The sequence below is a fragment of the Haemaphysalis longicornis genome, unplaced genomic scaffold (assembly GCF_048455015.1).
Source record: "Haemaphysalis longicornis isolate Haplotype H1 unplaced genomic scaffold, Haemaphysalis longicornis Haplotype H1 scaffold_2, whole genome shotgun sequence".
Lineage (NCBI taxonomy): Eukaryota > Metazoa > Arthropoda > Arachnida > Ixodida > Ixodidae > Haemaphysalis > Haemaphysalis longicornis.
The window spans coordinates 134,705,940-134,721,919 of NW_027526295.1; the positions used below are offsets into that span (position 1 = coordinate 134,705,940).

Genomic DNA, 15,980 nt, shown 5'->3' on the forward strand with positions numbered 1-15,980 from the left:
GAACACCACGTTTCAGATTTCATATATGGGTGCATGTGTGATACTTTTATAAGAAAAGGTCTATTCAGGTAAACCTCATTAGCGAGTTCTATATCGCGGGCGGCATTGAGCGCAAAGTCAAAACCAAAAACCCGCACAGCAGCCTAGTCTGGTGTTAGTCTCACCACTGGCCTCATCAATGATAACGGGATATCCTAAATCAAATAAACTTGCGATGGCTTTTACCATCTTGAATTAAAGTTGAATTCACCTTGCTTCCCGTGATCTTAAACCAAGGCTGCTGAATGCGGACTGATTATGCCTGTAAGTGCTGGTCTCTTTAACAACTGTCTTATAACGCCTGCTGGTGATGCGCCTATGCCCGTGGGATACGCAATTACTATAAGCCTGTATATTATCAGCGGCAAGGACCTCGAGTGAACTCGTGGTTGAAGAAAAAAATGAAGCAATGTTGATGAGTAATTTCAAAAGCAATACGACAGCACTAGCACGACAAATACTTTCGCTGAATTTAACGGTAACCGAATGTGCAGGTGAACTGTCAGACGGTTTAAGAGGGGAGAAACTACGGAAACCTACTCATGTTCATTCCAGCTGGAAAGCCATATATACACAGTGATTGATCTTATCTTTTTATCTATAATGAAAAAATTCTCTGAGGTTGGCGACGCTGGCGGGAGATTGAAGTCGCTTTTTGTCGTGATGTACATCATTTAAAAAAGCGATGCGCTATTGCAGACAACCAACGCCTGTCTTTTAGGAAGTGAAACAACATATGGACTAGTCGCAGGGAAATATATCTTTCGAATGAAATGAACTGTGCGGTCCTTGATTAAAAGAATAATAAAGGATAAGCAAAACTCTTCTGGCTGATTTTGGACTGTTTTGTTTTGTGTTTGTCGGCTCCAAATGATTAAAATCTCAGTTGACGCCTATCTGCTCAGTTCCAGTTGCTGAGCATCCTCATCACGTATAAAAAGTCCCGGCATGGGAGGTTGTTTAGCACAAATCATTTCAGCGGAGAGATGCGTTTACAAGAGTGGGTCACCGTAGTAAGCGTCTTTACCCTTGCCTTGGCCATTCACATGGCTTCTTGCAAGGAGAAGAAGCGGCTGGAACGGAACATCATCGATCCCTTCGAGGTACCCTTGAGTTCGGTCTTTTTAAAATTACTGATTAGTAACCTAATGAAATAGTCTTCGCCTAAAGGGTATTGGTGACTTCAAAAACCGTACTTCTTGCCATTCCGCTCTTTTATTGCAGCCACTTTATTTTCACGCTGCGCATTTTGCCCATCAAAACCAATTTTTCTTAAACCAATTACATTTCTGTATTTTGTATGATTACCCTCCGTGACACCTACAAGAAGAACTGCGGGGCGTATTTTCTGGCAGCATAGCTTCGGGGGGACTCTCAATTCAGGGCCGCCTCTTGTACTACCTTAGTTTAAAGATAAGGCGCTACAATATACGGGACATGTTTCTCATTTATTTTGCTCAATAACACCTTCATCTGGCTCGAATCACCGGATCTGAATGGTGTAGACCAGCGGTGGTAGTTACTGCCATCACTCGAGCCGACATCGCAATCCAGCGTCACTTTTTAATGTATTGTTGCAGTTGTGTTCGACGCCAATGGAGCCACCGGAAGGCCATTTTCAACATCGTTTGCTTTGCTTCTGCTTTTGTTTCGCCTGTTTGATGAACCATTTCGGAGGGTGTTTTTATTTCTAAAGGATTATAATGGTAGTTTTTATAACAATTGCTCTAATGATCGGTAATGTACTTAGGTTGTGTATAACATATATCGTATATTTCCTTCGTTCTAGAAAATGATTGCATGTGCAAGCCCTCCAAACAGCTCTAGTACTTTGCAGAAATATTTATCTATATATACTTCTTAGTATCGCCATTTGTCAGGCGTGCTTTGGCAACCGTGGCCAAAAATGCACGCAAAGAAAGAGGCCGACACAATAAAAGCAATTTAGAATATGCGATGTGGTAATCATCATCATCAGCATCATCACACCAGCCGGTCTACGCCCACTGCAGGGCAAAGGCCTCTCTCATTATTCTGCAATTATCCCGGTCCTATGCTAACTGCGACCACGTTATCCCCGCAAACTTCTTCATCGCATCGGTCCATCTAAATTTCTGCCGCCACCGGTCACGCTTGCCTTCTCTAGGGACCCAGTCTGTTACCATTAATGACCAAAGTTTATTTTGCCTTCGCATTACGTTCCCTACCAATGTACAATTTTTCTTCTTAATTTCTACTAATATGTCCTTAACACACGTTTGTTCCCCTGACCCACACCACTCTCTTCGCGTCCCTCAATGTTACACCTACCATCTTCCGTTCCGTTGCTCGCTGAGTCGTCCTCAATTTAACTTGAACCCATTTAGTGATCTTCCAAGTTTCTGCCCCGTAGGTGAGTACCGGTAAGGTGGAGGGGTTATAGAGTTTCCTCTTCAGGGACAATGGTAGGCTGCCATTCATTACCTGAGTATGCCTGCCGTATGCACTCCACCCCATTCTGGTCCTTCTAATTATCTCTGCCTCATGGTTGGGATCCGGGGTCACAACTTGGCCTAAGTAGATATACTTGCTTACTACTTCCACGGCCTCGCCACCTATCTCCAACCGCTGTGCTGTCCCGAGGTTATTGAGCATTACTTTAGTTTGCATATTAATTTTCAGGCCTGCTGTTCTACTGTGTTTGCCCAGTGCGGTAAGCATGGTTTGCAATTCGTCCCCCAAGTTACTTAGCAAGGCAACGCCATCAGCAAATCTGAGGTTATTGAGGTATTCTCTATTACCCCTACTCCCACCTGTTTCCAAGCCGATGTTCTGCATACTTCTTGTAAACATGCTGTGAATAACATTCGAGAGATTGTGTCTCCTTGTCTGACGCCCTTCCTTATAGGTATTTTACTGCTCTCCATATGGAGGATGATGGTAGATGTGGACCCAGCTTGAATATCCTCTATTACTCTTGCATTATGCTCGTCTACACCTTGATTCCGTAATGCCTGAATGACTAGTGAAGATTCGACCGAGTCAAATGCTTTTTCAAAATTATGAAGGTTATTAATAGGGGTTCAGTATACTCCGCGCACTTCTCTATCACCTTATTGATCGTGTGAATATGGTTGGTTGCTGAATAGCTTTTACGAAACCCTGCTTGTTCTTTAGGTTGAGTGAAATGTAAGGTGGCAGAAATTCTGTTAGCGATTTGCCTTGGTAAGTACCTTGTAAACGACTGACAGTAAGCTGATCGGCCTGTAATTTTTCAAGTCGTTCATGTCACATTTCTTATTGAATAGGATGATGTTCGCGTTCTTTCAAACTTCTAATACGCTCGCGGTCATTAGGCAAGTGTACCGGAATCGTGGAAGACTTGCCTAATGACCGCGAATTTACCGCTGATTCGGCAAGTCTTTCAAGTCTGCAGCATTGGTGACCCTGGGGTTGTAATGACCACAACCTCCACTGAATACGTCAATTAACCCACGGCCCTTAGTCTCCACTGGCTGCAAAGCAATTGACGACGGCGGCGGTCAGACTTGTAACGCAGAAGAGGGTGCTAAGAATACCTAGACCCAGAGAGGCCGCCATTGCAATCTGAACCTGGCAACGTTTAACACGAGAACCTTATCTAGTGAAGCCAGTCTAGAGGTGTTGTTCGATGAATTAAAGGACATCAAATTGGATCTAGTAGGGCTTACTCAGGTTAGGAGGACAGTTGAAACCTTTGCGGGGCTGAAAAATGGACACGAATGCTACCGTGGTCTAGTGGACAGAAGAGAACTGGGAGTGGGATTTCTAGCCAGTAAAAGCACACTGGCAACATAGACGAATAGTATACCATTAACGAAAGGGTAGCCGTTATTGTAATAAGGCTTAATCAGATGTACAAACTCAAGGTGGTAGAAGGCTACGAGCCTTCATCATGCCACGACGACAAGCTAGTTAACGCTTTTATGAAGATGTGGAATCGGCAATGGCTAAAGTAAAAACACAGTATACCGTAGTTACGGTAGACTTCAATGCTAAATTACGCAAGAACCAGGCTGGAGGCAAGGAAGTTGGGAACTATGGTCTGAGCTGTAGAAATAGCAGAGTGGACCTACTAGTTCAGTTCGCAAAACGGAATAATCTACCCATCATGAACGCCTTCTTCTGAAAGTGGGGAAACCGGAAGTGGACGTGGAGGAACCGAATAGGGAGCATAAAAACGAAATAGACACCATAATATTTAAGCTTCAATCCTTCCAAAATTTGCACGTTATGCTTCGTGTACAGAACTACTTGTTGTACCCGAAGACGCGCCATTAGCTTAGAAGTATTGCTTCGAAAGAGCTCCCTGTAAGTACTCAGTTTTTATATTGTGACACAGCTTCTTAAACATAAAACTTTTAGACATCTTCCATTTCGTTGTTTTGTTCAGGCACTTCGTGCATATAATGAACTATAAAAAGTTCACTTCTGTGCTGCAACATATAAATGGGGGCATGTGAACGTATTGGTACTGGAACAACTCCCTGTTTAGTGTTTTCTCAGTGAGACACGTCAAAATGTCATCTTACCGAAGCGAATTTGCAGTTTCGATCTTAAGCTGGCAGATAATTATGCCGAACTGTCCGTTTACTAGAAGGGTGCCAACTGCACTTGGTTTCTACCGCGGAGTTTGTGTTACTGACCATAATTCTCATTTGCAAAAAAACTCCGTGAGCGTATAACCACTTAAGTATATTCGCCAAGATTGGCCAAAATAAAGACCGGGAAAAAAAACACTCCAATGTGCGCTGTAATACTAAAAACCCTTGCTCAAAACGAGAGACACATCATCGCGTACGCACTGATGATGATGATGATTCCTATTGGTTTCCCCTTTGAAGCGGGGTGATGACATGTCATCTTACCAAAAAGGACCATTAAAACCATGTTTTACACTCTTCGTTTAATACTAGCGCTGCTTATGGGAGGCCTTAAAGCTTATTAGGCCCGAAATACTTCCTTTTCCCTGTTACAGGTGGTAACTGTCCTAGGCAATATTCCCCCCTCTGCTTTTCGCCCACCAGCATTCTAATCTTCTTTTCGTCCCCTCGACAGCCTTGAAGTTAACTTCCTCTCTGATACACTTAAATCCTAGGGCCTCTGAAAGCCCAATATTCCCTTCATGTAGATTTGGATGGACACCCTCACATTCTAACACTATGTGCCGCATAGTTTCTGTTTCTTTTCCGCAGACCACACATACCCCATCATTTTGTGAATACTTCCCCACAAAACTCTTAGTTCGCAGGCCACCTGCTCTAGCCTCAAAAAGCAAAGCACTGCCCTGGGAATTATCGTGGAAATTTTCCTTTCTGATGTTCATCTTCTCAGCCCTGTACATCTCTAACGACGTTTTAGCTTCCATTTTTTCCAACCGCCCCCCCCCCCCCCCCCCGTTCGCTTAACCTCGTTCGTCATGCGCATGCGCTCGGTACCTTAAAAAGCCATCGTGCGCTACAACGTCTAAAAGACACCCTGCTTGGGAGAGGTCACAGTGGCCGCCGTATCATCTAGACGTCAGTATGGATAATTGGAGTCATGGCTACGAGTGTTCCACCACTGTTTCGAGTCGATGACGAAGAGCTGGTGGACGTTAACATTGCCAAGGATGGAAATCCATCCACCGCTCACCGCAAAGAAGACTACGGCCTCTTCGATGCTTGTGACGACGATTTCTAGCATCGCAACTATGCATATAAACAATGATACTGAAGCTTGACTATCGGTCCGCAATGCTCACCGACAACAGCTTCGCTAATTCAGGTCTCGCGCATGAGTGCGAGCTTCCCTGAAAATTTTTAGCTTCTTTTGTTCTAGTTTGTTGGGTAAAAACGTCCTTGTTGCGTCGTTGCCGTCAAAATATTCGATAATAAGAGTGAATAACTTTGAGTGATGCATTTCTAATTCAGTCGAACCTTGTTAATACAAAATCGCATACTTCGAACCAACGGATAATTCAAGCTGGTTTATTCTTCTCAGCAAAGTGACGTGTATTTGAATGGAGGGAAAACTCACTAATTTGAACTTGAAGCATGTACCCCGGGTATTTCGGACAATGTTCCCCGTCGGCACAGGCTACGTTTCGTGAAATGGGCAACCGAAAGCCGATGTTCAATACAAAATAAGCCTCCGTAGCTTTCCAAAGCCGTCACCGCGTGCTTCCTCCGCGTACAGGTGCCGTCAGAAGTAATTCCAGCACGGGGGCTGTGGCCAAACAGCATAGGAGCGCCGTGTAGCTAAACCGGCGGTAAACGAAAGTAGCAGAACACGCTTCCGCGCCTGCCGACGGTGATAGCCCATCTATTCATCTCACCCCACTATTATCGGGGCTTCGAGCATTATTCGCAGCAGAGTGGCCTGGGCAATGGCGCTGATAGCGGAGGCGGTATCTGGCAGTGCAGCTAGCACACTTTAAGAGCACGCGAGCTGTTGGAGAAGCGTCGAAATCGCGGGGATCCGATGTGACAGTTTTTGTTTTCTAATATTTTTAGGTGGATCTGCTATCAGCGCCATCGCCGAGACCAGTATGCTGCGAACAACCCTCGAAGCCGCATTAAAAGAAGTGGGTTCAGAAGTATAGAGAGGCTATCCGAGTCGGAAGCAACGCGTGCGTGTTCTGCTCCTTTAGTTCACCGTAATTAGTTCACAGCGCCGTGTTTGTGTGAGTTTCCTGTCGTCTTCTTCCTGCGGTGTTTTTAACACAGTTTAGTTCACCACCGGTGCAGCTACACGGCGCTTTTACGTGGTTGGGCCACAGCTCCCATGCACCAATTACGTCTGACGGATCCTGTACAATCCAGTAGCTGTCCTAAACCACGCGGCTAGGCTTTGCGCGCATGCGTGCGTGTGGTCCTTTTCATTCGCCCGCAGGCGCTGCCTTTTTTTCTGTAGAATGTTTTTTTATTTGTAGCACGTAATTATTTGAAGAGCACCCGAAAGGATGCGCAATACCGTCTACTTAATGTCCCATGCGTTTATAATACTCGTAGCGTGCGCTGTACCACCTACCAAAGGGACCCCCGTAAGTTCGAACTTTGCCCAATTCAAACAGGTTTTCTATCCTCTCGGAGTCGTATTAACGAGGTGCGACTAATAAAGTTTAAAACGGGGCATTAGCGTCCCATACTGTGCTTGGCCTTTCTCATGGGCCATCTAACGGCGACACGACGGCAACAGCCCTATTTAGCAATGTACGATTTTCGGTGCAAAAGCCAGTACTAAGAAGTGTTATACTATCAGATATTTATCCACGTCTTGCGCCTATTTGTTGTATTTGGTCATAAACAGTGTCTTTAATGTTTGTAGGTGTATGAATGGTACCCAATGGCTGTTGCGATATTTGATCAAGACCAGGACGGTGACCTCGACTGCCTGTTAAGCAAACGCACAGAATTTGACATGGCTGCTCGAACGGCAACCTACGTACTTACATTTGGTCCCGATAGGTGAGTCCGTTTTGAATGAACTGCATTAACAGAACTCTGGAAAACAATAACCAGGTATTTTGCATAAAGAAGCGTATTCTGTTCTAGAAGGTTGTTGAGATCACTTCAGCAAGAGATGCATACGTGAGAGCGCATGCGTGATATGCGCTCCCGAGAGGCACATAAAGCAGAAAAGGGAGAGAAGAAGGCAAACTATCAAAAGGACTCTGAAGTGAACTTTTCATTTGTGTTTGCACTGCATAGTTGGCATATGTTTTATTACTGAACAAATCACCAAACCAGCAATTAATTTATACAGTCCGAAAGAAGAACGGATACCAAGCGACGTCTTCGGCTGCTGCAACCACTGCAGCAGTGACATAAAACGGCAGAAACCTTTCTTGCGAGGTGATTGGACGATGTCCAAGCCTAAAGGGAAGGTGAAGCGGTTTTAGAATTAAAAGAAAAGTTGACTAGCAGAAAGTACACATTGAATAGTTCATGTGTACGAAATATTTTCGCAATACATGCTATATAAGCGGCGCAATGAGCAAACAAAAGTGGCCCGATGCCCCGCCCCCATCTCGCCGCGCGATGCCGGAAGACCGAAGAGCGCCGGCGAAAACCGGCTGAAAAACGTCATACCTGGACTTCCGGCCGGATCGGCCGCCTCGGCCATGCTCTTTTCGCCGTGTTTCCTTGTGAATGATACTTGTTGTTGTGGTGGTTGATAGCACTCATTTGTACAATTTTCGTGTTCAAAAAGTATGCACGAACGCCAAACGAGGCATACGTTATCATGCCGTATTCCTAAGCAGAATAATGCCACGCCGGGATGCTTCATAACTTACGGAAGCGAAAGCCGGGGTGGCTGTGCTTGATGACAGAGAATATACTACACTACGTTAAATACTTTGTAAACCGCTCCAATGCGGTTTTTTTTTTTTTGATGCGACGGACGTGAATGTTCACATTAGATTCTAGATTTAGGAAGGATGGCGAATACTGCTGTACTTTGGCCGCGGACGTTTCGTTCCATTCCAGAAACCAAGTCACATTTGTTCAGCAAATACTTGTTTCGTTAAACGCGTCGGTTTTCTTTCCCTATGGGCTCAGGACAGTGTTCAAAAAACATTTTTTTGGCGAAACTAAAACAAGGGGCCAATCCTGATAGAAGTTCTCTCCCGGCAAAGAGGTAAACAGTATTCTTACAAAGTAAAAGAACCAAGACAACCAGATTACTTATTTTGCAAGTATATATGTCACGATAAGGTGATGTTTGTCTGGAATTAAAAAAAAAAACACCATTCCGAACCACCACCGTGCCATAATTTGTGTTGACTGCGGGGGCCTAATTTTTTGCCCAAGATTCTGTGTGGCGGCATATTATAACCTGGCAAGCACTTGTTGTCACTGAACCTCAAGTGTGCTCCAGTGATAGTCGGTGATATATATAATGATGATACTAAAAAAATTAGGAGCGAAGAGTAAATATACGGCCTCTCTCCGACTGGCGCGGTAAATGCTTAAATCTAGAAATGCTGAAACAGGCCAACGATTCATTATCACAAACGTTTGGTGATTGTTACCTAAAGTAACGTAACTACAACGTAACTGCCTTGTCCGACTGGTCTATTAATTATAACGAGGTGGCCGTAATATTGTAGCAGAATGCGCAACGCACAAGCGAAAATTAAGCCCTACTACAGCCAATAATGCTGAGCAGGCACTAGTATGCTGCAGTGTTTTCAGAATAAATGCATGTGAAGCAGTAAGACGCCACTCATCGAAGTGCAGCTAGCAATCGCGGAGGCGCCGTAGCGCCGCTGCCGAAATGGCGCGCGGGTGTGGGTCTGTGTACGGGGATGAGTAACGGGGCTGGGGTGGGCGACAACGAACAAAGGAAATGCGGAAGCAGAGTCTGCTTGTTGGTTTACGCGTGTACCGGCAAGATATGTCTCGCATATACGTTTACAGCGCATGAACGCTATTTTCTCGCGCAGTGCACGCAAGTGCTTTTCGCTGGTAGATTGTTTATAAAACGCCCATTAATCTTCGGCATAAATGGTTTTGCGTATAATAAGAAACAGTTAGGGCAGTACCTAATATTAACATAAGGTATAAAATAACCCCATGCTGGTTGCCCAATTTAAAAATATTTTGATGGAACCCACTAGTCGACGTCACAGTCACTGCATGCTTTGGGGTTCTCTGTCGTGTAAAGCCAATTTAAGCTCCAAGATAACTGAAACAACAGCACGGGAAATTATAAAACAAACTTCCAGTCATGTGCGAAAATTAAACTGCAAGCTAAATTGCCGCAAAGGCAACCGTGCGATCGTTCGCAGTGCTTCCGACAGCCCGCGCGGCCGAAGGGTGTCCTCCTTTGACGTCATGACGGGCGCAACCAATCAGGGGCGTCAAAAGACGAAAAGCGCGCATCTTTCAAACGGGGCCGCGCTTTTTGCAAGATAAATGCCACTTGGACTCATGTACGATAAATTTCAATGTGATATTCGGAATCAGCGCGCAAGAAACTATATAACTGTTAATCTAACTCAATTTTTTTGGAAAGCGCTTCAGCTTCCCTTTAACATTTTGTGGGTCCAGACTTGCGTTGGGTGAATATAATCACTTCTTCATGAAAAACGTAAGTACTATAGTTCCTCTGGTTCCTTCTATAAGCTTCGGTCTTTGTTCTCTGCAACAACACGCTTTGCTTCTGACGTTATCCTAGGTAGAATATCCTCGACACCTCCGGAATCGGCCCGCCGAGCTTTTGCTGTGTTGTCGCCTGTTGAATGGGTCGTATATGCCTGCCAGCAACGCCCAGGGCAGTCAAGTATAGTACCGTTAAAGGCCAAAGCACGAGCCGAGGCACACCCAATGGGTGGGTGCCCTCCGCAACATCAGAGATCTTTAATTGGGATGCATCTCTCCCGCTCCTTTGGAGCTCGCCTCTCTCCTCTATGTAGTACTTGCCGGGTGATATGAGGCGCATTGACGCAAGGCGGACAGTCGGCCAATTTCAAGGTACAAAGGATGAAACCTTAACGTGATTCAAGTCCGCACTGACATGCTATTCGAATAGTGCTCCAGTACTGATCTAACGGGAGATGCCAGGCCATCCACTAATAACAACTGTACTGAATTCCCAGAGGGCTAGCAATTCATGCTGTACATTGGTGTTTCCTAGTTGGATTGCGGCACTTCGAGCGGCTAAGCTTAACATTTTATGAATAACGCTTCCCTCCAGCTCTCACAAATAGGTTATAAAAAAGCGCCAGCGTTAATTCCGGCATAAAAAGCGACAGCATATGTGTGGTCGGGCTGCAGGCAAGTCTGCTAGTTGATTCTCTAAAAAAGTTCTCCCGTACATTGGTTTTGCGAGTAACAATAAATAATTCAGTTTATTTCAATATCTTAACAAGTGGTATAATTTCGCTGACTCTCCTGCAACGTTCAATAGGCTTAAAAGTTTCCGCAAGCGTACGTGTCATACAGGAATAAGCAGCCTGCCACTGCGGCGTAGCCCGGTCAGCGATTTGTGATAAGCCTACATATGTATCGCATCTGCACTAGTGGAGAGTTACTTTGATCTAATGCCGTCTAATCTAATTGCGTTCTAGAAAACAATAAAAAGCCACATGTTTAGGGCAACAAATGTTGTCGGGGCTCCATTTTCTGTGGACAATCGAGAATCGCAAAGGGCACCCTTAAACCACTACTAAAACGTGCACTCGTAGGAAACGTCATATTAAATCCGCAAGGAAGATGGTGAACGGCAAACGGCCCTTGCAAATTGATTTTTACTTGATAAAGACAAATATAAATAAACAAATATAAAGTTATTTGCCTTTTAATACATTGATTACATGAAAAGGTATGAGAAAAAAAGCTGCAAAGCAGCTGGACGGGCGTACCAGCGCCTTGGGTACATGTCAGCAATGGGCAATTATACAGATACGGAGTTGCAGGCAACTGTAGGAGCCATGCTACACACACACATACAACAAGATTGAGTATGCGTGACATTGTCACCTATATTGCAGCCCTAAAAAAAAGGGGGGGTTACCAAAATAGGCGCGAGAGCTGGCTTGACATGCTGTGCCGATAATAGAGGTCACATATACGAAAAAACAAAGAAACGGCCGTAGATACTCTTATCTATGCACTGAGTGGCCTGTGTCTGGACCAATCTGGCACAGCATGATTTATGGGTGCAGCACTTACAATTTGTAAAGAACAACAACAACAACAACAAAAAAAAACAATCCGTACATGTGTAAACGGTGAATAGAAGAAGAAAAAGATGCTAAATTATAAGTACTAACATGGTAATGTATGGTAAGCTCTCCTTGGAAGTTTTTATTTCTGATCCACATTTCGTGCATGGAATTTATTTAAAATACGAGGCAATATGTTCGATACACTTTGCAAACCGTAACCCGTATGACAAGTAGACACTTGAAAGTGTTCCGAGTTTCGGCTGGCATAAGCAGGTTCACTAACACATAGGCCGACAAGTGGGAATACATTATCCCTCCCCTTTTTTATATCTTTAGTGCACGCGTCGATCAGCCAGACGTGATACTTGTCAAATATTGTCTTAATGTTATGCACTTCGAATAACTGAGCCGTGTGCTCGGTATAACCAAGATTCTGAATTGAGCGGAGCCCATTTTTCTGCCAAACAAAAATTTTGTGCTTATTTACCATAGTTGCTGTCCCTCACACTAAGTTTGCATAGTTCAGATGAGGCATGAATAAGGAATAATATAACAATTTAACTTTAGTCGGTAGTAAGTAACGGTGCCGGCTGATGATTCCTGTAATTCTTGAAAGCTTGAAAACAACTTCATTAACACGTTCTTCCCAAGTTAGGTGCCTATTGAAGATTACACCCAGAACTTTAATTTTTTTCCACAACTTCTATTGTGTCCCCACCTAACCGCCAACCGTACATGAGTAGGAATCTCACCTGGTTTGTTTCGCAGTAAAAAAACGCTGCTTTTGATTTTTTGCGTTTATTTTGATCTGGTTAATTTGAGACTAATGTTTCATGTTTTTATTGTGATGTCGGCTTCTTTAGTGACATCCTCAATAGAATTACAGGAAAACAACAAAGTGACGTCATCTGCGTATATAATACATTTGAAATTGGTACCAAAATCTACAATATCCTAATTAGACAGCTTAAACAGAAGCCGCCGTAAAATACTATCTTGCGGCACGCCTGCGAGAATTTGTTTCACGGATGAATGGTGATTTTCAAAGCAAACCTATTGTGTGTGATGGGAGACGTATGATGCAAGGAAGCTTCGAACTGAACCCCTGAAATCGTATTTTTCTAGTTTAAATAGAAGTCGACTATGGTTAATCTTGTCAAAGGCCTGCGAAAAGCCAATGAAGACACCCAATACAACTTTATTTTCTTCGAAGCATCGCCAAATGTATTATTTTAGCTTTAGAAGAGATTCCTCTGTAGATTTGTGTTTAAAGAAACCAAATTGGGCGTTCGCAATTAAGTTATGTTTTTGACAGAAAGAATTAATTCTAATTGGTATTACCTTTGCAAAACCCTTTGAAAATACCGGGAGAACTGAAACTGGCCTGTCATTTGACGGGCATTTCCGGTCCCCGTTCTTAAGCAAAGCTGAAACGTTAGCTTTCTGCAATCGGGAAGGAAACACGGCCGATTCAAAGCACAGATTAAAGATGCATCTCAGTATGGGAACTAAAATATCAATGACGTGTTTTACCGGCCTTATATGTAAGTCGTTGGCGTCGCGGGAGCTGCTGTTTTTCATCGTTATAAAAGCGTAAACAATGTCGGGGCACGTACCCGGATCCATCGACATGGAATGCAGATTAGAAAACGGAAAAAAACACACGACATGTTCTGGGCGATTAGCATATCACTTTGCGCTTCTCTGTCGATGAAATAATGGTAATGGCATCAGACAATTGCATCTCTGCAATACTTCGACCATCAATAATTATCCCGTCAAGAGCAGAATAACGGTTGGGTGGATGACAAAGTTGTCAATTTTTCCCATAGCTTTGAGCTGCTGTGACATGATTCGAAGATTTTATCGTAGTACGAATTTCGTGCCTGTCGTAGCTCTTTGTTGAGTTTGTTTGTGTAGGGTTTGAACTTCGTAAATAATTGTGGATCCCGTGATTGAAAGAACAACCGAAACATCCTGTCTTTAATTTGTATTTGCCGAAGTAGTCGTGAAGCAACCCACTCCTTACCAGCCTTCTTAGCCGGGGCGTGTGTCTCAACTGTGAGTGTTAGAGATATCTATAAACCTTTCAAAAAATGATTGCATGCCATGTGTTCATCAGAAAAAGTGTCATATCAGACTAGTTGACACCAGCTATGGCCAACCTAAAAGCAGCAAAGTTATTATCAGGTATCCCCCTGAAGAAAGGAGGATTCACCTGTGTAGTGTTTATTTTTGTTTTAGTAGAAAAATACTGGAAAATAATAACTAGGTTCATATGCAATGACAAAATCCATAAACCGATCGCTGTCAAAATTTGTAATAAACATGTCAATTGGTGCTGGCTGTAATTTCTGTCGGCTTTTTTTTTATTCGCGTTGACACGTCCGCCGGTTGCAACAATAAAAAAAAATTAATAGCCGTGCTGCTCTCACCAAGAAGGTTTACCCTGAAGTCACCTCCCAGAACGACATTATATTTTTTTTACGTTAACCAACCATAAAACTCTGTCTAGGAACGACAGAAAATTAACAATGAGCCCATTGGTAGGGCGGTACGATACTGCTAGTTTGACTGAATACCCCACACAATATTCATAAACAGGAGTCACTACACAAAATTCCTGTAACAGATCTAATGCCATAGACTTTTTGACCACCACGCTAACTCCGCCACTCCGACCAGATGCCCTGTTCAAAAAGTATGGGGGATAGTTTTCTAGTTGGAGGGCGGCTTCTGCGTTGTAATACCACGTTTCAGTAAGCATAAAAACTTCGGTGTTGCCGATCTGGGAAGGTGTTCGAAATCTGCAGCCTTATTAACAGCCGACCTCGCATTCAAATTAAAACAACGAAAGAAATCATCGGACAGTATTCTGGTCTTTCTTAACTCATGTATCTGATCTGATTTATGAACTGATGTATGATCTGATCTGATGTATCGGATCGTATCTGATGCCATCCATGGTGACAAATTAAGGAGAATGAATTTATCTGACATTCTGAGGATGTGAAGGCCAACAGGCTTCGGTTCCCCATTCCGGTATCTGATAAAAACTGGACCACCATTATGCCACACGAACTGGTAATCGTTGGTCTTTGCCCGGTTCTTAGCAGCTAAAAGAGCGGATGTCTCGTGTCATGTTCTCAGTGATGTACATTTTTGATCCTGGGGTTTTAGTTTGCTTGGCTTGTCTAGCCACTTGTCACAGGTATCTTGTTTTACAAAATGTACAATTGTACTGTGGTCAATGGGAAGTGACGAAGTGAAAATTGAGACCAAGGCCAGTGTGATGCCGCTGCCGCCAATCACACACATAAGCGCACCAACACTGCTCCAAATAGGCGTAAGATACTTCTCGCTTTAATCTGCACCAGCAATCTCCCAATATTTATAAATAATTTCAGTGTTCCTTAACGTGAACCCACGGGCGCTGATGGCCTGCTCTAAAAGCATAATTGTCCGGCCTTGGTGGCCACGATATGCTATTTTTGGAGTGCAAGCATGCCAGATAATCGGCACCTGTCAGCACGTCGGGGAGCCATGGCCTGGTTTGAGAACCATACAGTCACTTTTATAGCGTAGCATTCTTTGCCGAGTACCCCAACAGCCAGGACTGTGTAACGCCCGGCATTTCAACAAAATGCTTAGTTCCGTAAGTAACACCTGTAATCGGAAAAATAGCGCAAATGTAGACGATGGTCGAACAGTATTACAACAAAGAAAATAAGAAGTAGCAAAAATACAAATTTACCAACAATGGTGCACCAAAATGAAAACAGTGAATCTTATACATGTTCCCCCAAAACCCAATAGACAAAAATAGGAAAAAAAACTTAAACATACCTATAACCCAGGGCACAAATGGCGAAAAATGGGCTAACGCCTACGCCTTGCATTTCTTAAAGAATGTGGATTTCGCAAAAAATACGCCAGTAGTCAATATAATACCGTAAATTGAGGTAGATGGTCGAACAGAATTTTCAAACGCCAAAAAAAGCACAAGATTCCCATGAAAACGGTCTGGCAAAATAAAATATACGCCTGATATCTCTCCCCCTCAAACCAACCAAAACAACAGGAATGAACAAAGTTTACGGTAATGTAACGTTCAGAATACGAATCAAAATCTCGCGAAAATCGCAACAAACCTTGTAAAGCCCGTCCTACATGCTGCGTTTTTCGTCTGGAATTCGGTGGAACGGACGTCCGCACTTGCGAAGTTGGCAATGCTGGATATGTCCTGTACATGTCCTGCGAACGCCGC

General features: G+C 43.7%; 1 protein-coding gene across 1 annotated transcript in view; it reads left to right on the top strand.

Annotated features, from left to right (window-relative positions):
- The first annotated feature begins 985 nt into the window (after positions 1-985).
- LOC144169243 (uncharacterized) overlaps positions 986-15,980 on the top strand; it is a 38,534-nt gene continuing 23,539 nt past the window's right edge. The window contains exons 1-2 of the mRNA XM_077698300.1: positions 986-1,142; positions 7,366-7,505. Of these exons, the coding sequence (XP_077554426.1) occupies positions 1,026-1,142; positions 7,366-7,505 (257 nt within the window). The 5' untranslated portion in view covers positions 986-1,025. The remainder of the gene's footprint in view (positions 1,143-7,365; positions 7,506-15,980) is intronic.